A 23237-nucleotide genomic window follows, 5' to 3' on the forward strand; every position below is an offset into this window, starting at 1 on the left:
CCGAATCCAGTTTGCTAAGTGTCCTCGGGCTTCAATAAGAGAACCAATGTCATCAACGTAAAGCTTAATAAGGACCAATTTCAATTCAAGGCTCTTTAGAAACTGAGTAAAGCTTCACTCAGGTGAAGAGTGAGGGAGTTTTATAGAAAGTGATAAAAACACGCACGCACGCACACACTGTGAGTCTGGCTGTTAGAGAGACTGGGTTTTGTTGGCCTCAGAGGGTGAAGCGGAAATGACTTTGTCTTTGATAGCAAAGTACTGTTGTGCCGGAGGCTCCTTCCTCTTCCTGTCTATCCCTCCCTGCCTTTCATTCATCTTCTGTGTCAGTTAAGTGATATTAAACTGGCAGAACAATAAACAGAGAGGGAAGCAGACTGGGATGAAAAACCAACCCTAATGGTAGTGAAAGTACTTCACCAGGGCTTTCAGATTAAGCATCTTTCAACAATTAGAGATGTTCATATTTATTTTAATCTTTGGCCAGCATAAGACAAATGGTTATACAGGACATCTCTCACTTTGAATACATTTCATTATTGTTAAATAGGGCATAAAAAATGCCATAAATTCATCAATTAAAAAAACCTGACTGATTTTGAGTATTATATTTCCAATAATAGAACAGTGTTCATATCAAGTAATTTACAATATTTTCATTATAGTAATTAAATTAGATGCTCCTCTCTGTATTTTGCACATCTATGTCTGTATCTGAGTCATTTACAACTGATTGTTGGAGAGAAAAGGGGGGTAATGATGTTTGGATAAAAAGTTTGAAAACTGATCTTGACAAGGGGAAGTTAAATAATGTTCTCCCATCCTGAGGAAGACAGAAACAGAGTGTGGGAACCTTTAGAAAACCTGTTTTCCCAACAAACATTAACATAACCCCACTGAGAACGCTGACAGAGCCAAAATCTGCTTGCTGGTCTCTTCTTCTTCTTCTTCTTCTTCTTCTCTGCGTCTTCACACCCCAAACTCATCTCACTAATTACTACAACCTGTCAGCCTCTCCCGGTTGCTGTGGTGACCAGCCGTTGTCATGGCAACCCCAGTGGTCTGTCTGGCTCAGCGAGGGAGGGGGAGGGTGAGTTATCACGCAGGAAAGTGAGATAAGAGAGTTCATTTCTTATTGAGCAGATAAAAAGAGTGGCTGGTCTCTATCAGGGGAACATTTAAACTGGCTCTGGTCGCATGTGTGGTCTCACCTTTACTGTAGTGAATATTAAAACATCATCAGTAACATATATATATATATGAAGAGCCATGAAAAGCAGTAGATGTCACAGTTCAAAACTTAAATGTGACAGGAGATGTATTAGCGCTACTAATAAAAGGACACAAAATTCTGTCTGTAAAGCAAATCCTCTTATTTGAAATGAGCAACTATTTTCCAAGACAATCCAAGTTTTATCTTCAGGCTGCAATAAAGAAATAAAGTGAATCAATAAGTCAACTGAAAGTCTTCTGTTTGCATTTACTGCTTTTCTCTCATTCGATCACTGCAAATTTGATGTGCTTGGGCTTCTGATTGTTCAGACATTTAAAGACTAGCCCCCTGCCCCAACCCAAACCTAGCCCCATTTAAAAGGAAAGGCTGGAGCTTTTGATTTATGGAGAATTTATCAAGTGCCTCTCTGATTATTCAACCTTGAGACTACGGTGGATTAACAGGACACTCCACCAAAACTAGTGAATGAAATATAAACCAGTGTCCAGTTTGGTTTGTAATTTTTATTTGTGTCTTATTTTTAAAAACCTTCCAACTTCCCTGAGGACAAACCGATAAATCTTTAAAACCAATGATTCAAAGACGTGACATTACACAATGAAAAAATGATCAAACTGCAGTGACAGGAAAAATCTGACATGGGTGGAAAAGCTAAGAAAAGAATCAGAAACATCGTGGTCATCGGCATCCACATTCGTCCACCACCATGTCCTGGTAATGACGCAGCACCACATTGTCGTTGTTGTCATAGTACAGCATGGAGATCGGAGACAGGCGGATGGGGACGCAGCAGGGCTGGGGCGTCCCATGTGGATCGAGGGAGTGCACCAGGGTTTGAAGGATGGCGTGGTTGGTGCCGTTCAGGCTCTCACTGAGCGGGAACGGACACTCCCCATGGCAGTAGTTGGCCATGTAGCCCTGTGGAGCGATGATCCAGTCCTGCCAGCCAACGTCCTTGAAGTCAATGTAGAGGCGTCGGGCCTTGCACACGTTGCTGGGCGTCACAGGGAGGTGGACGGTGCTTCTCCTCTGCCTGGAGCGGCACTGGTGGGGATTGAGAGACACGGCTACCAGGGAGGCCTGGATCAGGGGCAGAGTGAGAGCTGGTTCCAATGGGAGGGATTTCCCAGGGTGAAAAGGAAGAAGCTCCTCTGGCTCTGTGCGGAGAGGAAGCAGCTCTATAACCAAACCGTAGTTGTGTCCTGGTTTTCGCCAGTTCTCTGCCAGCGAGGTGAGGTCCAAGGTGAGGGAGGTGGATTCAGGCTGCAGTTGGACAGACTGGGACAGGAGGAGTCTGCGGTTGGCCTGAGGATTGGCTCCCCTCAGCGTGGCTCGGATCACTTTGTACAGGGACACACTGAGGGCCCGGGGCCCCTGCAGCAGCTCTGCAGATCTGAAGGGGTTCCAGTGGAACTTGACCTCAAGCTGAGCCAGAGTTAGCAGCTCCACAGGCTGCAGGACAGACATGTTGAAGAAAAGCTGCTTCTCCAGACAGACCTGACAGCTGCTGCTCCATCCAGACACCAGTCTACCTGCAAAGCACCAGCACGGGCGGGTCAGACGTAACACGGTTCAAACTGAGTGGATGACAAACTTAAATCCTGCAGAACAACAACTTCTGACTTCTCGAACTCACACTGCACAAGAGCGAAGCTGAATTATTAATATTATTATTATTTACTGAATAAACATTATTGTTAGAACAAACATCTTAGGATGATCTAAGTTCTCATACGCTTTTGATTCCAAAACACAAAAAAAAAATTAAGCTTTGATGCATTTTAATTGTTTGAGCTGTGAAATATCAGGAATATTTGTTTGTTCACCTACACAGTTTGGAATCGTCCAGAAACTGATAAAAAAAAAAAAAAAAATCTGCTTCCATTTTACTGGCCCTGTGGAAAATAATATTCATGTGTCTGTCTGTTGTTATATGAGAAAGTTTTTCCATTTTCTGTCAACATCATAGTTATTTACTATCTTAAAATCCCCCCAGATGCAACAGTTACTGTTAACGGAATTAAACTCTGCAGATCTGCGTTTTTTGGAGCTCCAAGCTGACACCTCTTCAAAATAAACCGTCTTGCTATGAACTCATCTTCTCACCAGCTTTTGAGGCTGTGATGTCTTAGACTCGGTCACAGCCTGAGCCATACCTTGGTCCTGCACGTATCTGATGATGTTGCCTCGGACTCCGTACTCCGACACCGTGCATGGGTCTCCCTCCCGGCTCTGGATGTTCTCCGACCTCCGGAACATCGTCCAGAGGGCGGAGGGGACTTTCCGCCGGGACTGGTGGCTCCCGGCGGGCCGAGGCCTCCCGGAGAGGCCGAGGGAGCCGAGGAAGAGCCGCTCCTGGTTCTGCATCTCCTCCACATGTGTCGGATCACACCCGGCCAGAAAACACCCAGCCAGCAGCACCAGAGGAGCGATGACTCCCATGTCTGACCCCCAGCAGTCCTCCCGGGTCCTCGCCTGAGATGTGGCTCCCAGGAGGCGGACACAGTGTTTGTTTTAACCCCGGGGACCTCCCGGTGTGCAGCTGCATCATTATGTTAATGAGATAAGGTGAGAGGGGCGGGAACACAAACGGATCTCAGGTCAGTGGAGATCCTCAACCAAAGCTGAAAGCACAAGGCCCAATGCTGGAAAAATACTTCATGTTGTTATCGAGTTCTAATGAACCAAAAATGTGTCACTCTAAGACACAAGCCGTGGGTCTGTTCACCAAACCCAAAAGTTTCAGTTGTAGATTAAAAAAAAAACACTTCACGTTCATTTTCAATTCTGATGCTGTTTGAAAAGAAACGTTGTGAAGCAGCTGCTTTCTCGGAGGAAAAACAGGATGTTAACAAAATCCCGGAGAATTTAAGATCATTAGGTTCCATCCTCGGATTCAGAGTTGTTTCAGCTGCAGACCAACGTCAGGCCTGGACTGAGATCTGATCTGAGGTCTGATTTATCTCCATGTCCTCTGCAGTCGGTTTATTCCTCCATCTAGTGTCCATCGGAGGTATTTCCTGTCAGATATTCTTCAAACTTGCAGCAATCTTGATTCCTTTTTGTTTTTAAATCACCTTTTCAGTCCTCCAGACTTCTTTTGGGACCCTCTTGGGTGGGGTACACCAAATTTGTGGCAATAATTGTGTTGAACAATGATGGAACAGTCAACATTTGTCTTCCATGAAAGTCTCACAGGCTTTTATTTCCATTCATCCATGTTCATGTTTAAGGTGGAATTTTCCACTCATCTCTCTACTTCCAGAGAAATGTGGCTCTGATTCTGAGTCCGTCTACTCACACAAAACTTGATTCACTCAAAATGTTAATTGCAATGTCAAGAAAATAGCTTCCACTTAGATACCAACAAGTGATGCAGACACACATCTTTTTTTTTTTTTTTTAGTGGTCACAAAGAAAGTATTTTTTTCCTCCAGTGTAGTGAGAAGGTCACCTGTCCAGCCTCATCAGTGCTCCACTGGCTGATCGGGCTCTGAAGCTGCGTGAAAAGAAGATGGAGGCTGTTTAGGCGGCAGGTTCATGCTGCTGGTTACAGCTGACGCGCTGCGATAAAAATCACACACCCAGACGGTTCCAATGACTTTTTTTTTTTTAATATAGTTGGCAATCAAAGATGATTTGATTTGAATCACTATTTACACATCAGTATGTACAATGGTCAAACAAGAGCTGGAGGCTGTGGTTACACTGTGTGTGTGTGTGTGTGTGTGTGTGTGTGTCCTGATGGGGGTATGGGGGTAGCTGGGGGCAGGGCAGAAGTAGCTGACATTCATCCTTTCAAATAAATGCTTGAATAAATCCAATGAAGATTTACTTCACTGATCTATTCAACACCTAGCGGTGTGTGTGCATAGCTCAGACATGGATTTGGCGACACACACACCCCACAGACACACAGAATAAATACACACACACTGTATATGAACAACCCACTGATAGGTAAGACAAAAAGACAATAATGTGCACTGATCCTTATTTAAAAGTCTCACCTGGTCACACGCGTTCACGTGGGACCCTCAGACAGACACAGAACTACAGCTGAACAGATACACAGAGCACACCGCTAGATTCAGCCTAAGCCTTTCCTCTCATCGCTGCTTTTATATTTGAGAGCTCACTGCTGATGTTCACATTTGTCTCTGCTGCTTTTGTTACAGATAAATAAAGTCATTAAATTAAATCCTATTGTGTTTTTGAAGACATATCCAGAATAAAGAATAAAGAATAAATTCTTCCTTTCTGTAAACTGGAAATGAAACTGATATTTAAGAGTGCACATACATTCTTATGAATTGATCTCACATTCATTTCCACTTAAACTCTGCTTTGGACTTGAAGCATACTTTTTAGATGTTCAAACATAACTTCACATAAGGAAGGACAAGTTTTCTGATCAAATGAAATCTGAAAAACATTTGTTGTTCACTGAATTGATCCACGAGGAGGCAAAGTTTGGATCGAGCATTAGATAAACCGGCCAACAAGCACCACAGTGTGTGGGAAGGTACAGGAATTAGTTAAAATGTAGCAGAAAATACAACCTTACAACCTGTAAGTTTTAAATTTAGAAAAGGACGATCTTCTCAGGAGGGTGTGTGTGTCAGTTTAGGTGATTATTATTATTATGTTACTCAGTACAGAATACACAGACTCAACAATTACTCCTCTCCTTGTTCAGTGAGTGAGCGTTTCACTTTTTCTTTTTCATTATGTGTGGGGGAGAACGCTCTGGGCTCCTGTGGGTAAGTGTCAGACAGTACATCAAAGTTTTCACAGTTTGGAAAAGGAGGCATTATCAGGCTGATATTATAATCTGATCCCAGAATGAATACTCTACTTCATCGTACAGCAGTGGGAATGCTTCGAGTCTGTGAGAACAGTAGACATATCTCCAAACACATTAATGATTGTAATCCTGCCTAGTTTGAATTTCTATCATCAATTTTTGATGAAAACAGCAGCTCATTCAAAGAAAGTCTCAAATATAAAACTGAGGAGCACTGGAGAGGCAGCAGGAACAGCACGTAGAGCTGAAAACTCTGAGTCACAGTCACAGTACTTGAGTTGCTGATCGAGGTGTACGCACATCTAGGGCTTTGGTGCATCATGGGACAATCAGGAGTGTTATTCTTCCGTTCGAAGGAGCAGAACAGGCGCGATCTGATTGATCAGTCCATAGATATATTTATATATTTAGAACTATAAATCCATCCAATGAGTTATGTACAAAGTATGGCAAAGAATGTATTATGTCAATTTACCAGCAGATGACATTGGCTCTTCACTGTGTCTAGTCCATAATGTCTCCAGTGATGTGAATGTTTCATGCTTGGGGTGGGGGGGTCCATACCAGCAGCCTGCAGCAGCCTTCGATATACACTCATGAACCAAGTCTGCCCCAGAGTGAAAGCTCAGCAGAGTCTATCCAGGGCCTGGGCTCAGTCCTATAAGAAGAGGACGGGAGGTCTTGCCACCAGGGTCATGTGGCGTTGACCTCCATGATGTGGTCGTCGGTGGCGGGCAGCACCAGGACCTGGCGTGCGTGGCTGTGGTTGAACACCTGTCCAGGGCTGAAGGGCTCCAGACGAGGCATGGCAACGCCCTTCTGTTGCTGGTCGCCGCTGCCCACGGAGTGGATGCTCCCTCGGCTGCGGATGCTCGCCGTGTCAGCCTGGTCGTCCAGCATCTTATCCAAGAGGGAAAGACTGTCGTTCTCCACGCAGCTGTCTGAGGTTGGCAACAAAGAACGAAAATTACAACTGCTACTTTGTTGTTTTTAGATTGTGTTTCCATCATAGTTAACGACAGGCAATAATGATGAGCAGTTCAACAGGTCTAAGGAAGGCTATCAACAAAAAGCCACTGAAAAACACAAACAACCACCACGTCTGTTGCTGCAGGCGTGTGTGGACTGGGTTTTGGAAAGTCAGAGCCTTCAGCGTTTGTGAAAACATGGTGCAGTGTGACTTTCCACCTGATTTCAACTCAGTTTGTTCTGTTTGCTTGGAGCTTGTTGTGACATCTTGGTAAAACTCATCCTCAACAAGTGGTATATTCTCACAGCTTGAGCAAAACTACCTGCTGCTGTTTTAGCTGCTGCTTGATGTGGGACTTTCTGCCACACATCATGTGCAATGACAGCTTATCCAGGAGGAGTCCATCTACTACTGTTTGCCAAGAAATCTGAACTTCTGCTCCCTCACTATGGAACAAACATGTACAAAGATGCCAGGGAGGTGTGGGGGGGTTCTTACCAGGGTCTGGCTGGATGGCCACTGCTGCAGTGTGAGGCAGGTATTTCAGCACTTTGATTTTGGGGAAAGGCAGGTGTCCTGCAAACAGAGGCATCACCTCGATCTGCACCTTGTGGGTGGCATTGGCCCTCATGGGCATTGACACCATCCCTGAACTTTTCCCACACACAGCCCAGTTACTGCTGCTGTCTGCCACTGTAGAGACACGGCCATTTTCAGTTATACTCACAGCCAATCAAAAAAATCTGTTATATACACGTTACCTGATGAAAAGTTTGTCAATCCTACTTTAAACCCAGACAGGTCAGACGTACCTTCATACATGAGTTTGGTGGTTTTCAGACCATCAGAGTCAGTCTTGCTCTCCTCTGTCACCTCTCCCTCTGCAGGCTCGATCAGTCGTGTTATACACACTTCCAGCCCACAGAGGAAACCAGAGCGACAGTGTTGTTCACCGGCAGGAGGCAGGATCTCCGCTCTCACACTGTACAATGTCTGACAACATCAAGCAGAGGTTATTTGTGGTGGGAGATTCTCTGGTTGTGGCAGGACTTTTTCAATAAAACTCATCAGTCGACATTTCTGAGCATTTCCCCCCCAAAGATCCACAGATCTGCCAACGCAGTCAGAGCAAAAATAAACCCTGAAGTGGACTTACAGTGACTCTCTCCAACTGGAACTGGTAGTGGAAGGGTTTGAAGGCAGAGGCATCTTGGTTGAGTGGAGTGAAGTTGGCAGAGAAAATACACTGGAGACAGGAAGGCAGGTCATCCTTCCACCTCACCTCCCACAGGCAGAACACACTGTGCTTACTGCACAGAAGCTACACAAACACACACAAAACCAACAGATATCAAAATGAATTTTAGTAGTTGTGACAGTCTCAGAAAAAAAAATCATCCCAGAGAATGTGTGGTATCTGTCAGGAAGTGTTCACACTGATGAATTTAAAAACATGTATGACAAATAAATCTGTTCAAGTTACCACTGAAGTTTTTACCAAAACAATAGAATTAAAAGTTTAAATGCTCATATCAAAGTGCTCTTACTCAGTAAAGAGTGTGTTTTTAAGATATTTAGTTGCACATAAACTCAGCTTGACATCTGCACTTTAAATTTCTCCCAATTCCATAAAGAGGCACCCAGGAGGCCGTCAGCTCAGACGACTGAACCATTTGGCTGGATTAAAAAACTGAGCTCTCCACCCTCCCCACTCTGCTGAGGAAACTCAATGTGGCTGCTTGTAAACATAATCATTATTTTTGTCATTCCCCTGAGTTAAGTGTGTTCTTATACACTGTCTGGAAACCGAGCTTTTCCTTCAGGTTTCGTTCCATCTACAAACAAGGCTGAAACGACGAGAGAAAAACGTGTTCATGTGGGGTTTTTTTTTAGTTAGCCTCAGTAGTCTGAATATGAGCCTCATAATTAGCTCATATACTATAAATCATATTTTACAAAATCTCAAATGCTGATGCGCTTGACAGGCACTGATACCTGTTTAGTTTCTCTCTCCTCACCTGTTGTGCTTTAGTGTTAAGGGACTGTAGCTCCAGTGCTGCCTGCTGCTTCTCTGTTAGCTTCATTTCAGCCAGTGTGAAGTTCACATCTGACACATTTTGCACACACACCTGGATGTACTTCCTGTTGGGTTGAAAAGATCAGTGTATGAATAGTCTGAGGAAGCCATATGGTATAGAATTGTTGTTACTGTAAAAAAAAAAAAAAAGATTGGTTCTTGTATTCTGAGGATTAAATTTTAAGGGTTAGCATTTCATCAGCATTGGTATTTCTTTTTTCTTTTGTGTCAGTGTAGTAGGAAAAAAAATTATAAGCACTGTGACCTTTCAAATGCTGATGAGAGACTCACCTGTTACCAGCAGAAAGCAATGAGTGTTTAGTTTTGAAGGGGATGTAGAAGGTGAGAGCTAGCAGTGTGGAGTAGATTGACCACGGACAGTCAATAGACATCTGTGGACAAACACAGCACAACTTCACTATCACATTAACTTATTTGGCCAACTTTCTCACTTTCCTCAGGCACAGCAGAACTAGAAATTTGAAATGTCATCACAATCTCCATCACATAAACTGAAACAGTGTATTTGTGCCTCACCCTCTGGTCGATGGCGGTCATGGGTGTGTCAGGATGGCTGTAGCTGCGTGGTCGATGGCGGACCTCCCCATTGGTCAGCCTCTCATTGGTGGGTCGCTCAGACCCAGATGGGATGATGCACAAAACCTCTAGCTGGAACTCCAGAGTGTGGTAAGGAGGGGTCAGAGGCAGGCTGATGCTGGTCACCTTCTCAGACGACTGAATGGAGAGGACACTTTCACCCACCAACTCTGGATGGAGGATAAGATGAGAGGTGAGAGTGAAGGTGGAATGAGAAATTTAAAAAATGGGTCAGTTAATGCCTCAAAAAGTAAAAGAGTAGATGTGTGAATATACATAAGAATTCTGGCTTGTTGAAAATTTAGAACCTGATCAACATGGTTTTACTTGGTAATTGTGTGCTCAACACACAGCAGTTTAAATCTTTTGCAAGAAAAGATCATAACTCAATCCAAGAATTGAATCTCAACTACAAACTGAAATAATTAAGTGTGTGTCACAAATGATATCTTTATAAGCCACAAGCAGGTTCTAATAAAGCCTTAAAAATGTGAACAGACCAGCTGCGGGGTTGCTGATGCGGGCAGTGCAGCTGGTGGAGGGAAGGATGGGCATGGTGTCAGTGTTGCTGAGCTGCAGAGCGTCTCCCTTCTTCACAGTGTAGTGACCCGTCAGCAGCGTGAATTTTACTTTCTGAGGCAGACCGGCCAACAGCGGGTCTGAAAATAGAAAAATAACTGCAGTAAGCACGATGCTCTTCAAGGTGGGCAAAGTAGGAAGAGCAGTGATATTTTTAATTGCTGTTTATTCAAATAATGAAATAAAAGCCTGTCAAGTGATTTCTTAAAGCATTTTGAAATTGATTGGCTGGAACAAACAGACCTGAAAACTGTGACAGATACCAGAACATTGGATGTTAAGCAGTTAAAAAAAAAAAGATAAATAAATAAAAGTCAGACCTGAGAGAGGCTCGACTGTGAGCTGGGGCTCCTGAGAATACACATTGTACTGGACTGATGGGTAGATATGTGGCAGCACGAACTGCACATGACCCACCGTGGCGCACAGCTGACGCAAGGTGTAAGTACCTGGCTGCCCACTCTACAGAATAAAAGAGAGAATAGTTCAGAGTGACAGCACAAAACATTGGGAGGTAAAGAAAATAAGACAGATCGTCAAATGTTGAGGAGGGAAAAAGAAAACACATTCTTTTAAAAACTATTTCGATTTATTATTTACTATTTATTTCTGAACTAAACAACTGATTAACAATGTCTAAAGGTCACACTTGTCTCTTACTGGTGCCGTGAAGACGATGCTGTTATTCCCAGGCTCTAGTTTTATATCCTGCACCTTCAGCATCTGTGCTCCCTCTTTCATGGTAACAGTCGGAGGGCTGATGCAGTTGGGTGTGTTTGGCGGTGAGTTGCTGTCATGCCGACGCATAAGCAGGTGTGTGTTTTTACACACCACTCCCGTAGAGTTGAGAGAATTGTCTGAAGGACTCCTGTCCTGAATTTCATCTAGTTCTAAAGGCGGACGTATAGCAGAGGAGGAGGGAGGACCTGCTGACAAGGTCCCCTGATTAAACTCTACTGTCCCTGGGTTCATTTGTCTCTGAGCTCCTGAGGATCTTCCTTGAGTCCCCCCGTGATCCACGTCAAAATGAATGCTAGCAGCTACTTGTTGTATGTGCACCGACACGGGCATCAAACATCTCAGAGTGAGCTCCACCTGCAGGACGGCCCCAGAGTGCACAGAAGCCATTGCTGGGTGGAATTGTAGCCGTGTGAGTTGAGCGAACACTTCCATGCTGAGACTCACTTTGTGGGCTGCAGAGGAAGAAAATGAAATGTAAGAAAAAATGCTTCACAAATATATTTAAATAGGGATGATTATTAAGCACATTATGACTAACTGCAGTATAATATACCTTACATACCATTACACACAACTACATGAACCCTACAAAGTCATGAAAATCAGACTGATGATGAACCCAACTACTTACCTTGATCTTCAGACTTTCCAGCAAAGGTCAAAATTTCCTGACAAAAGTGCTTCCTCTCCTCTGTGGTCAGATTGACGTCACCGGCCAACAAGGCACTGGTCTGCAGGTAGCTGTGGTGGCTGGTAAAGGAAACCGTGATGCACTGATACTATGGCACAGGAGCTTGTTTTCTTCACAAAGACGTGACAATATTAGGTTTCACCAACAGAAGAAATCTCTAATTAAAATATGACGGGAAAAAGTTTTATACATTTTCTAATACAGAGTATAAAATGAACCTATTAGGATTTTTGAATGAAATCAAGGAAATTACCTCTATTACACTGAAGCAAGAAATTAAGTAAATCATTTTGAAAATGTACAATAAAATGATGGATTTCCATCATCAGTTCAGAATCTTCTGAACAATATCTGAAACTACACAACTCCTATATCATCTTAGTCATTCAATCACCTTGTGTTCCATCTGGTATCAAAAACAAATGAATGAGAGTAATTTTTCCTTGTAATTGAGCCTCTGCACTGCTGGAAAGTTGCCATATTTAGCTATAGGTGCAGGTGATCTATGTGATGCCATTGATGTGAAGGATACTCTTCAGTCTTGCCCAGCAGCTTTTGACACTCAGCGATCTGTTTCCTGGTGTGAGTGACAGGGAGGCTCCATCCCTCTGATACGTATGACTTCAGAGCTTCCTGTAAGAATGTTTCTGCCTTCTCAGGGTCGCCCTTCCTCCTGATAAACACACAGACATTTATCAACTTGATTATTTTCCCCCTTTCTGTTTTTTTATTTAATTCACAGAAAAGAACAAAATCTGTCCTTGAAAACTTTTTTAGAAAAGCTATTCAAAAGTGAAATCGGTTTATGACCCAAGTATAATTGAACAACAGACAGAGACTAATGTAATAAGTGAAATTAATGTTGCTTATATTGCTGCTACAAAGAGCTGTGACTCAGCGTCACTGAATTTTAAACAGTTTTTTTTTTTTTAATCCACCTCAGTAGAGGTATTGTTACACAGACCAAATACATGTGAGGCCTGACATACAGCAAGCTATGAGCTGTCTGTCTCCTACTGGCTGCTGTTTGGGATCAGGTGATGCCTTGATATATGTATTTAAAGAAAACTAATTGATCTCTCTCACACCCATTATAAAATATAAGTACTACCATTTATTCTTTCTCATTAGGACTGTGTGGGTGTACACCAGCAGTGACTGATCCAGGTCTGGAGAAGGAAGACATTTTAAACCCATATATACCCTAACTGAACCAGCAGCTTTATTCCTCCTTACATGTAGAACTCAGCCAGGCTTTTCCCCACCAGTCTGGCTGACCTCAGCCGTCCAATAGCTCGGTACATTTCCATAGCAGCGTGAGAGAGCTCCTGATGCAAGAAGTGGCCAATAAAGTGAAGGTAAAGGAGTAAGAGGGTGAGAGAGAAGGGAGTAAACATAATCAGTTTCCAGTAGATTACATCAGAAAAAATTGTGGCTTCAAAAAGCTGGTACAGGAATTCAGAAAATGTATGTTAACTTTCTGCTTTGCCTACAACTAACGGCACACGAGACCAAACTGCAGCAAAGTGTTGACTTACAAGATAGTGTCTTTCAAAAGCCTCTACAGACGATAGTGCTTCTTTCAGCTTTTTATAAGGGCTCTGCAAACTGTTGACTGAAGAGAGAGACAGAGGAACACTGGCAGTTAATTTGCGCCTTTCAAGTTGGAGTCAGGCTCCTTCACTGCAGCTAAATCAACAAGCTCACGTCTTTCAATAAAGAGGCAAATCAGATCCTAAGGGCCCTGACACACCACAATGAATTGGTGCCCTAATAGACAGACTTTTCGTGTCTGATGTTAAAAGATGCACTTTTAAGTGCCAGTGGTACAACAGCTACAGGCCACAGATACATCTGATGTTATCATCAGGAGGTATAGAGAAGAGTTTCTTTGAAGAGAAGTCCAAAAACTCACCAGTTTCAGGCCTCTCATCTCCCAGTCCGGCCAGCAGATCTACAGTCCTGTTCAGGTCCTCAGATGTGGGGCCCTTCTCTGACACCAGGCCACAGAGTTCCCCCAGGGATTTCAGCTGGAGAGCGCAGACAAGAATAAGAATTTTATTTTCCTAGATGTTCACACTTGATATCTATTTTTTGCTCAATATCTAAATAAACAAATAAAAAAAAGACACAAATGATTTGGTCCTCTTAAATGTCAGAATTTCAAATTTATTCCAATCACTCTGCCTTGTGCCAAAACAAAAAAATTCTATAATCTGATTGGGGAAAAAAAAAAAAAAAAACACAAAGGAAGCAGGATTTTAATGCCACTGTTCACAGCAGAATGGAGATGGACATGTTTCAGTGCTCCAGTGCAGGGAGCACGACAAGCCAAAGGTACATCATGTTTCTGTTACCTTATCAGTGGCGTAAGCCCACAGTCCCACAGTGTGGGAGCAGTTTGCAGCTAACTGGGCCTGATCACAACAGCCCTCAATTCTGTGCAAAACCTCCAAGCAGCTGAGGAACACCCAGCAGTCCAGCGCCCCCTCCAATACTGACACCTGCACGAGACGAAGAGCAGCAAAGCACGAATATTATCAAAGAGTCTTGTATGTTTTCAACGTAGGTTTGTTGTCTGCATCAAGGTCAAGTTTGCAATAACTGAATTTCCATTCATACAATGAATCTTTTGACTTTTGTGCTCACTTGCTAACTAGTTTTCTCCCACTGTTAGATTTTACACTTTACTCATGTTGCTATAGTGATAGTGATCATTTCTGTGAGACACATTTGAGTTTGGATGAAGGGAAGTCTATATTTCAATAACAAAATAATAAATTTTTACTTTTTAGGTTTACCTTCAAAATCAGTTTACCTCAAGCAGGCGCAGCTCCTGGACACAGTTGTGCAGCAGTTCCAGGGCTCTCTGTGTAACCTCCCAGGGCCTCTGGAGGAAGATGAGTAAGGTGCACTGGCGGGAGAAGAGGTAGCTCCTCAGATCCAACAGACTGGCCTCACCTCGTTGGATCCCATCTCTCTTTTCCATGTCAATGGGCCGACGAAGCAACAAGCCGCTCCAGCTGCGCACTGGGGCGCAGAATGAGCCGAGCCAGTTAGCTGTATCTACAGAGGGAAAACAGATGGGTCAGACTAAACAAAAGCAAGAACGATGAAACAGTTTGTTCATGTTTATTGGTCTAAGAATTCATATCAAAATAAACCGCAGCACTGGGCAGTGATGTTGTACCTCCAGCTCCAAAGTTTAGGACATATTGGGTAAAAAGAGCATCTAGTTCATCATACTGGACCAAGGCATCCTCAAACTGCTGCAGCATCTCAAACACAAAAGCCAGCTCCTCCTGCACAAACACACACATGCATTCACTCTCAGGTGAGACACAACTAGACTCTGACATCAGCATGATGAATTGGTTCAATCCTGAGTTTAATACAATTAGTTGGATGTAAAGAAACCGACTCATACCTGGACCATGAAATATTCACAGAAGCTCCAGCCGGGCTGAGTGCGTTTCTCCCGGAGTGTGCGCATGTCATCTTCAAAGCGGCCCAGGTTCTTGGTGAAGGACATGAGGAGGAGAGTTCGCAGCTTGAGTAATAAGGAATTCCAGGATTCCTGAGACCGAGATGAGTCCTTCAGAGGATCTGACAGCACCACACACCTGGAGGACAACCATCGTCATTCATTCAGAAAAAGCTTCAAACACAGATTTTGTTTGCAACCTACTTTGACTGTTAATGTGGCTAAAACAGGAAGGAGTCTTCTGCCAGTTCTGTTTACAGGACACTGAAGGGACTTCCTCACCTGTCATTCTGTTTGTTGCAAAAATCACTACGGATTTTGTCAACGATAGACGACCGAGGCAGGATGTTGGGCTTGTTCTTCTTCTTAGTGTCATTAGTGTCCACAACGATGATGACCCAGTCTGCTGAGCCGTGGGCACGCAGGCTGTTCTGCCAGCGCATCATGTCCTCCTTTACCGTGCTCTTATACGCCTCTGTATCCTACAACAAAACACAATCCATTTTTGATTCAGGGAATCTAACACTTACATCAGAGGAGAGCTTTATGAAATAACCTTTCAATCATAACTTTTGCTGCCCAATGTTAAAAGTGGGGTATTAGTTAAGAAATCAATCAATCAGCAAGATGTCAGGGAGGAAATAAAAAAAAAAACCCCACAAGGCATTAGGAAGGAAGGAAATGGAAAAAGATAGGTCTGCATGTTGAACCCATTGAGAATGTTTCCGCATTACACTGCAGATGGAATGCTGAGTAGCAAGTTTACTTTCATGATTCTTCAACCTTCTGGATATTAAATGTTGCAACTAGAATTCATCATTAATGGATTATTTCTGTCTGATTGTTCTTGATAAGGGTGTCACTGCCTCCCACAGTCAGCTGATTGCCGATAGATCTCTCTTCCTTAATGCTCAACTTTCTTGGCCGCTACTATTGAGGTTACCAAGATCAACAATTAAGCCCAGAAAAATATTGTGAACTATTTAAGCAGAAAACTATCTGGAATGACATTATTTGAATAGAAATACCGATCTCAGAGTGAACAGTTTGGATTCTGTGACTTTATAGATATCTGGACCTCTGTCTAAGATGCTGCTCACTTGTCCTCACTCACTAACACAGATATAGTCATAGTATGTGCACAGCGGCCCTGCCTGCCCACCAAGTTCAGTTGGCTATTGACTAGTTGACTATTAACATTGTGTGGGTGTAGGCAGGCTGTGCTTGAGCGACATGCCCATAACTCTCAATTTAGCTCAGTTTTTTCAAGCTAAAACTAAAACCAACTTGTACCTCTTTAAATCCCAATTCTTAAGCATGATGCCTTTGTGTGTTATATTTTAAACCTGCAGATCTGTGTAAGATTTGTGTGTTTAAAAAAGAGCACATTTAGGAATTAAATCCAATTAATGCTTTGTGTCATTTACCTTTAGATTTCCTGTAATGTCTGAATATTAACTGGATTATTAAACACCACTTGGCACAATCTGAACAGAAACGTTGCCGCCCAAGTACTACAGATTTTCAGTTTTACTCCAAGTCTTTTGTATTCATTTGTAATACTGTTCAGGTGTTAACATTACTGTGTCCATGCAGCATGAACACACAGGCTCACTGCTCCCACATTGGAGGCTCAATCCTTAGTAAATGTCATGAGTCACAGGCTGATGACAGCACTTTCTTTAACTAGCCAACTGCTCAGTCAGCAGCAGCAGTATCCTGCTTCTCTTCTTGTTTTTCAGGCTTGAGCTGAGCTGCTTTCCCTGAGCTGTCTCTCCCAAAGTGCACATCAAGTTTACTTTGAACTGGTGATTCCTAAAAGTGCATCAAATGAGAGCATGTGCACAATAATGCAGGTGTACAATAATGGAGGTGTATTTTTAAACTGATTATTTCCTACTTTCATCCACATAAACATTAACTTTTAATTTAGGTAGATTTTAAAATACTTTTTAACATTGTCACTGACATTATTAACATAGTGAGCTTTTCTATCTTATGCATCTCACAGGCATTTCCATAGCTTGCATAACACAGCTGTCTGTGACCTATTTTTTCCCAGATATGATAACGAGTACTAATCTATTCTTAGAGTATAGACATGGAGATGTATTTGCTTATTCTGAAAATAGGTGGACTAAGCAAACTGTCAAGGTTCTGTTCCACCAGTTTCCGATACAGAACAGGTAACCTCTCATTTTAATTGTTGAAAGCAATATTAAAAGCACCAGGCATTGGATGGATTTAACCTGCATGATCATTCATCATACATTTAAAACATCTCCAACATGTACGAAAGACATAAACACTAAACAGAGCCAAAGTTTTAGCAAGGCTCCCTGGTGTCTGAACTTAGTCTAATGCAGCACAGAGCAATACCTTATTTTCACTCCTGCCTGTTAGAGTGCTGAGTGTATGCATGATTAAAGTTGTTGAGCAGTGTGTGTCTGTGTGTTTTTCCTGCAAAAGTTACTCACACAGCAATCAGTCCAGTAGATGTGGAGGAAGGGGAAGGTGAGAAGAGCTTTGTTGCCTTCCTTGGGCAAGAGTTCCTCTTTAAACTGAACAAAATTAGCTTCGAGGTGGATCATTTTGGGTGCACGGCCGTATGTCCTGTACAGGGAAGACAGCAGAGTTTTATAGGCTCATTTGTATGCTGTGAGATCTCTTTCCTGAGGAAAGACATTGCATAGGATTATATATCTATGGAATACCGATGCCTGAATATTGGACAGGTGTAAGATAACCATGCAAGCTCATATATGCTCCTATATAAAAAAAAAACAAAACACATGAATACTGACCCCTGGTTCTGGACTTTATCAGGAGAAAGTTTCAGTTTATCATCATTGCTTTGACAAATGCTGTCCTTTATTGAATCAAATACCTGAACACACGAGACTGTTTATTTGAGCGAGAAAACAAGAGAACTTTCTGTATTTCAAATTTCCATTTTAGAAACGCATCTCTTGTTTGTCAGAAACCAAACAAGTTACTTTAACTTGCTGATGTAAAATATCAGGATTGGAGAAGGAGGTTCGGTTAATGGATCTTCTATATCAGCAGTTGTCATGGTTTCTTTTAACTGGCTGCGGATTCAACTTACAGGAGATAATGTTGGCTCACCGCACTTCAACACACGTGCATGTTTTTAATACCCGTGGGAGGTGACGCTGTGGCTACATCCTTGATTCCACCTTTGATTTCAAAGATCGAAATCGTGATGTCCTTTCGATCAACAGCCTATTTATAAGGATTGTGACACCCCTAACCAGAATGTACCCAAGCCCATTTAAGTCGCATCAAAACTGTCCTTCTGTCCTTCACTGACTTGATAAAATGGATTTGCACACATAAGTTATTACCTTAAATAGAATATCGTAACATTAAAAAGCCCAACAAGATTTTACTTTCCATTGTAGCTCATAAAACTCAAGGTGATATATCCTGCTCCATTTCCATTCATTCATCACAGAAAGCATCCACCCCATCATTAAATGTCTCTTCCATAAAGTAAAGAGGACAGTGAAGCGAGTGAGGGATATTGTTTCTGACCTCACACAACCTAAATGATTTGTTGCAGATGAATAAAACAATTAAACCTCTTACCCCTCAGAGTTAATGAACAGTTTTACATTTAAGTGAGAAATTAAACACAGAGAGTAATGATGTTCCACACTGTACCCCCTAAATCAACGGGAGCTTTGCAGAGTGGTCAATCAATTAAATCCTCCAAAATAACGCCATGCCAATTTTATTTAGCGTTATTGCTGACACCAGGTCAACAGCAACTGAGCCTCACTATGATAATTAATACTGTGTTGATTTCAGACAGACAGTACGCACCTCCTCCATTCCATTGGCTCTCTGGGAAGTTGCTGGGCCAATGACGTGTAGAGAGACGTAAACAAGCCCTGGTCTCCAGCGCCTGTGATGAAATGGGTGAGAAAAAATTAGGACTTAGATTAGAAATGGAGAAATTAAAAACTGAAATCTAATATGTGCTCATTTTCATATCCTCACAGAAATAACTGGGCTATAGATGCAGGATATTATTACAGTGACATCTACACATTTCACAAACAGATATTTTGGGCTAACACATAATTCAAGAGTTCCTTTGTCTACAAAAACTAGCAATATACTTTTATTCTGGTATAAAGCAGCAGATAATTCTGTTGAGCATTAATCTCAATATGGAGAGCAAACCCCTCTGAAACTTTTTGTCAACAAAGTAAAGATGAGAGATCTGATTTCCACCACCCAGAGTCCATCAGAGCTTGTATAGGTCAATGTCCTGCAGTGCTCTCTGCCCTCTCATGTTTAAAAACTTGATAGATATACATAATGTGTTACCTTGAATTAGGACATTTCTTTTCCCACCGTGGGGGATATTCAGAATTTGCAGCATTAACTCTCAAATCTTTGGGAAAAATCAGATAATTTATGTCCTGGGAACTGTGCCTTAGACAATTTTGTGACATGTAACTTATTTGTTTTGTCATTTATAGTTAAATGAAGACTCCAGACTAATTAAGTTGATGGCACTGAAAGCATGAGGCCACTTTTGGCAGAACAGTTTCCACTGAAACACAGAAAAAAAAAAAGAATATTATTCTTCATCTTAACTCATTTTGTATAACTCTAATTTCTGACCAGCAAATGCCAGCTTCCAAAAACCCTTGGATGTTTGCACTTCCAATCCATTCCCATCACGTCCTTGCACATTTCATGATTTGTGACATGAGAGTCAGTCAGACTTCTCTCCCATGTCCCTGCTTTGCTGCAAAGATTCATGCAGGTTAATGCATTCTCACCAAAACCTGTGGACCAGGCCCACACTGGGCCTCCTACAACTGGCTTAATCCGAAGTCCAGCAATGTGTGTGTGGTGGCAAGTGACTTAAATTTCACAGCAGGCGTCTCATGTCAGAAACACTCAAGTTGTCACACATGGTAGCTGTGAGCATTTTGATGCCCAGTGCCTTACAGGACTGAGGTACTTCTCCAAGCTGCACTGGAACTAGGCCACCCGCTCAATGAACCATGTAAAAAGCCCTTTTTAGAACCACCCCCAGAGGATAAACAGGAACACTGGTGTTATACTGTTTCAACCGGTACAGATGTAAATACCCTCAAACATTCTACATGACCAGCAGCACCACTTAAAATGTCCTGGGTTTGGTCCCTGCGCTGATAAATCTTACTGACAACAATTAGCCCAGCTGTTCCCTGACTAACACGTAGACAAATTAAAAAAATCTGTGTGTGGAGCTTTGCTGTGTGGTGTATGGCGCAACCGCTGCAGCATATGCATTTGTGAAAGAATTTGAGTAATTTATATACACAATCTACAGAGTAGCAGACTATATGGAGGTTATTCTTACAACGCCTGGCAGCCAACATTTAGTTGTCTTTTGAAATGGGCACGAGCAAGTGTGATTTGATGTGAAACTGGAAGCTGAATGCAGAAGTACTCTTTAGTGTGCTCTAGTTTATGGCATTAATTTTTCTCCTTAAAGCTCCAATATACTCTGAGCGACATTGAACTTCGAATGTTCACCGTTTTACAAAGCGGCAATCAATTCCACCCTGTAAAACAAACAGCAGTAAGTTCCCTGTGACTGTGTGGGCCAATCATGCACACAGCGTTTATTTGTACTAAAAATACATTGCTCATCATGCTGGGATACCTGCAAAAGCATCAGGAGTGGATGGTTGCACACTCAAAACCCTGATGGAAGCTTTTATTCATACATCTATAAATCAGCATTACCATCAAGCTTAATCTAAGTTACACCTACAGCCAGCAAGTCACCTTAATCAATAACCTCAGCGCGCCATCATCACAAACAGACAAAGGCTAGCGATGCGTGACATCTTACACAGTATCTCATTCCTACTTTATGTCCTCCATGTAACAGTGGGTTTCATAGCTTAGAGCTGTCATTGAGAGATTCTTACTACTTCATGAGAGATAAATATTTCATCGAATAACAGACACTTAGCAGTACTCGTCTACAATTACAACTTCGTACTTTTCCAGTCAGGAAATTGAGATTTTGCTGAAATTGTCTTCTGTCTGCATTCATGTCCACCAAGGCTGAAACTAAGGACAATTTTATCATCAAATAATCAAAAAGTTTCTCTGACGAATATCTGACGAATATCAACATTAATGGCAATATATTGCTTTTTTTCGTCTCACTGAAGTCGAAAAATATTGATCTGATTGTGATCTGAAGGAGAGAAGAGCATCGATCCCGACATTATTGTGTACAGCTTTAAAATATTATTTTGATAAACTGCTATAAGGGACAAGATAGGAGGCAATTATTCTTCTCAGTCAGCCAATAAATGTGTCGACCCTTTTCAGCTTTAATGATTAAAGACTCTAGTATGTGTCAAACAGTCCCTAAAGGGATTCCTTAAAATGAACTCTGACTAATTTACTTGTTTGTTTTTTCATATCCTCAATGCCATAAGGAACAGCCGCCGCCCCCCACACAGGAAACACAGCTCCTTCCTGGCTTTCTCACTTGTGTCTTAAAATTATGAATTTACCAAGCGTCGTGGTGACTTGCCAGACCAGTTCCAGGGTCTGATCCAGTACTGGACCACCTTGGGACCACCCTGTCCTAAAAAAGGAGCAATCTGCGGCGTGAGGTGAGGCTGGCACCCACGACCACCGCCGGCTCTTAAAATAGCTCCTCCAGCAAGCTTCCGCAGGACGTCAGGGGATTTATGAATGGCAACCCAGAGCCCACCGGCCAAACATCATGTACCGACTACTGTCGGCGCCGTCAGCCGGGGAAAGGGTGGTTGTCCGGGGGAGGGGAGGGGGGGAACAAGGTGAAGTCCTTCCACCGAAACTGCAGCAACTGGCCGTGACGTTATGTCGTTAGCTCGGCCTGTTACTCGGTGTAGCCGCTAGCTCGCTAGCTAACAGCGACGCTGCTTTCTAAATGAGCAACGCGCAGAAAAGCGGCGAAGCTCTTCGGCATGACAGAAATAAAGCTTTGACCAGTTCAAAATGAGACACCAATCGCTACACACACGCACACAGCATTCCCAGTCCCGTTAATATACTGTACCTGCTAACTTAGCTAAAGCGAGCTAAGGAACGTAGCTGGCAGGCTAACTGTCAAGACCAGAACAAATCAGACTGACCGTCTCCGTTTCAACAACACTCACATGTCACAATCGGCTTGTTTTCCATAGTATAGATGATTGGCTTTTCCTCTTGACACTCCATATGTGTTAGCGTTAGGACTCCATGAAAATAACAAACAGAGCTTTATTATTAGTAAGTGCTAATGTGTGCAGTTGTGTTGAATCGATGGGGCCTGTGTCCCCACTGCACTTCCGGGAAGTGCGTAACCTGTGCGTCATTAAAGGGCCAATCTGCGCTTTTTCAAATTCTCATCTTGGCTAAAAAGTTTTTTACTGTTATTTCTCTTATACACTTCTATTTTTCTTTTAACGGTTGAGTCACCATATATATCCCTCACGTGATGCCATGCTGTTTGTTTGAAAGAGGTGAAATAAAAAGCAAACATGCATTAACATTTTAAGAAATGTTTGTTTACTGCAGGGAGTGTGCTCACCTATTCACTTCATGCAGAGGCCTATGTGACTTTGAAGAGCTGAGGAGAATGGCAACACGCGTTACATCACATTACCCCTGGAGGAGCTCATGGGTCATTCAAGAGAGTCAAATTACAAACAAATGAATCCGGTCAAAATGATCAGCTGCCAACGAAGACAATTCAACATGTTTGGCTTCCAGGTTTCTTGACAGCTTCCCGATCTGCAGAAAACAAGCTCATGTATGATTTTTAGTTTTATGCCATTAACAAAATGTTCAGCAATGGTTTACTAAAAAATTATATATAAAGTTGCAAAACCTTTTACAGATAGTTTTACCTGAGTTGATCAAACATCTCAGGGATTATGGAATAGGAAAAATAGTTCAATAGTTCATCGATCAAGAACATGTTAACATGTTTAACCATGTGACATTTTGTCACTCACCCAGTTGCAAAAATGGCACATCCA

At 42.5% G+C, this 23237-nt stretch overlaps 2 protein-coding genes across 3 annotated transcripts; both read right to left on the reverse strand.

The window, feature by feature from the left end:
- Positions 1-1912: 1912 nt before the first annotated feature.
- Positions 1913-3676, reverse strand: gdf3 (growth differentiation factor 3). Its single transcript, XM_029530782.1, has 2 exons — positions 3391-3676; positions 1913-2766 (listed from the first exon to the last, which is right to left on the reverse strand). The coding sequence occupies exons 1-2, from the start codon at positions 3674-3676 to the stop codon at positions 1913-1915; spliced, it is 1140 nt and encodes a 379-aa protein (XP_029386642.1).
- Positions 3677-5949: 2273 nt separating this feature from the next.
- On the reverse strand, positions 5950-22524 carry trappc10 (trafficking protein particle complex subunit 10). Of its 2 annotated transcripts, XM_029530166.1 has the most exons (23): positions 22374-22524; positions 19027-19108; positions 17658-17793; positions 15463-15662; positions 15124-15319; positions 14887-14998; positions 14515-14762; positions 14054-14200; positions 13612-13726; positions 13235-13311; positions 12933-13024; positions 12229-12369; positions 11637-11746; positions 10925-11457; positions 10585-10726; positions 10186-10344; positions 9626-9855; positions 9380-9480; positions 9030-9153; positions 8168-8332; positions 7824-8004; positions 7510-7704; positions 5950-6982 (listed from the first exon to the last, which is right to left on the reverse strand). In XM_029530166.1, exons 1-23 carry the CDS (start codon positions 22432-22434, stop codon positions 6735-6737), a joined length of 3795 nt encoding a protein of 1264 aa, XP_029386026.1. In that variant the 5' UTR covers positions 22435-22524; the 3' UTR covers positions 5950-6734. The 2 variants fall into 2 exon arrangements, with proteins under 2 accessions (XP_029386026.1, XP_029386027.1); XM_029530167.1 differs by lacking the exons at positions 19027-19108; positions 22374-22524 and adding an exon at positions 17985-18052.
- Positions 22525-23237: the final 713 nt, after the last annotated feature.

Source organism: Echeneis naucrates, chromosome 21, assembly GCF_900963305.1.
Source record: "Echeneis naucrates chromosome 21, fEcheNa1.1, whole genome shotgun sequence".
In the NCBI taxonomy this organism is placed as follows: domain Eukaryota; kingdom Metazoa; phylum Chordata; class Actinopteri; order Carangiformes; family Echeneidae; genus Echeneis; species Echeneis naucrates.

Excerpts from the sequence above, each read along its gene's own strand:
- gdf3 (XM_029530782.1), bottom strand. The coding sequence starts at position 3,676 with ATGGGAGTCATCGCTCCTCTGGTGCTGCTGGCTGGGTGTTTTCTGGCC. Across the intron at positions 2,767-3,390 it reads CAGATACGTGCAGGACCAAG|GTAGACTGGTGTCTGGATGG; the intron begins GTATGGCTCAGG and ends GGTGCTTTGCAG.
- trappc10 (XM_029530166.1), bottom strand. The coding sequence starts at position 22,434 with ATGGAGTGTCAAGAGGAAAAGCCAATCATCTATACTATGGAAAACAAG. Across the intron at positions 13,312-13,611 it reads AGATGAGAGGCCTGAAACTG|TCAACAGTTTGCAGAGCCCT; the intron begins GTGAGTTTTTGG and ends CTCTCTCTTCAG. Across the intron at positions 9,856-10,185 it reads CATCAGCAACCCCGCAGCTG|AGTTGGTGGGTGAAAGTGTC; the intron begins GTCTGTTCACAT and ends TCCTCCATCCAG.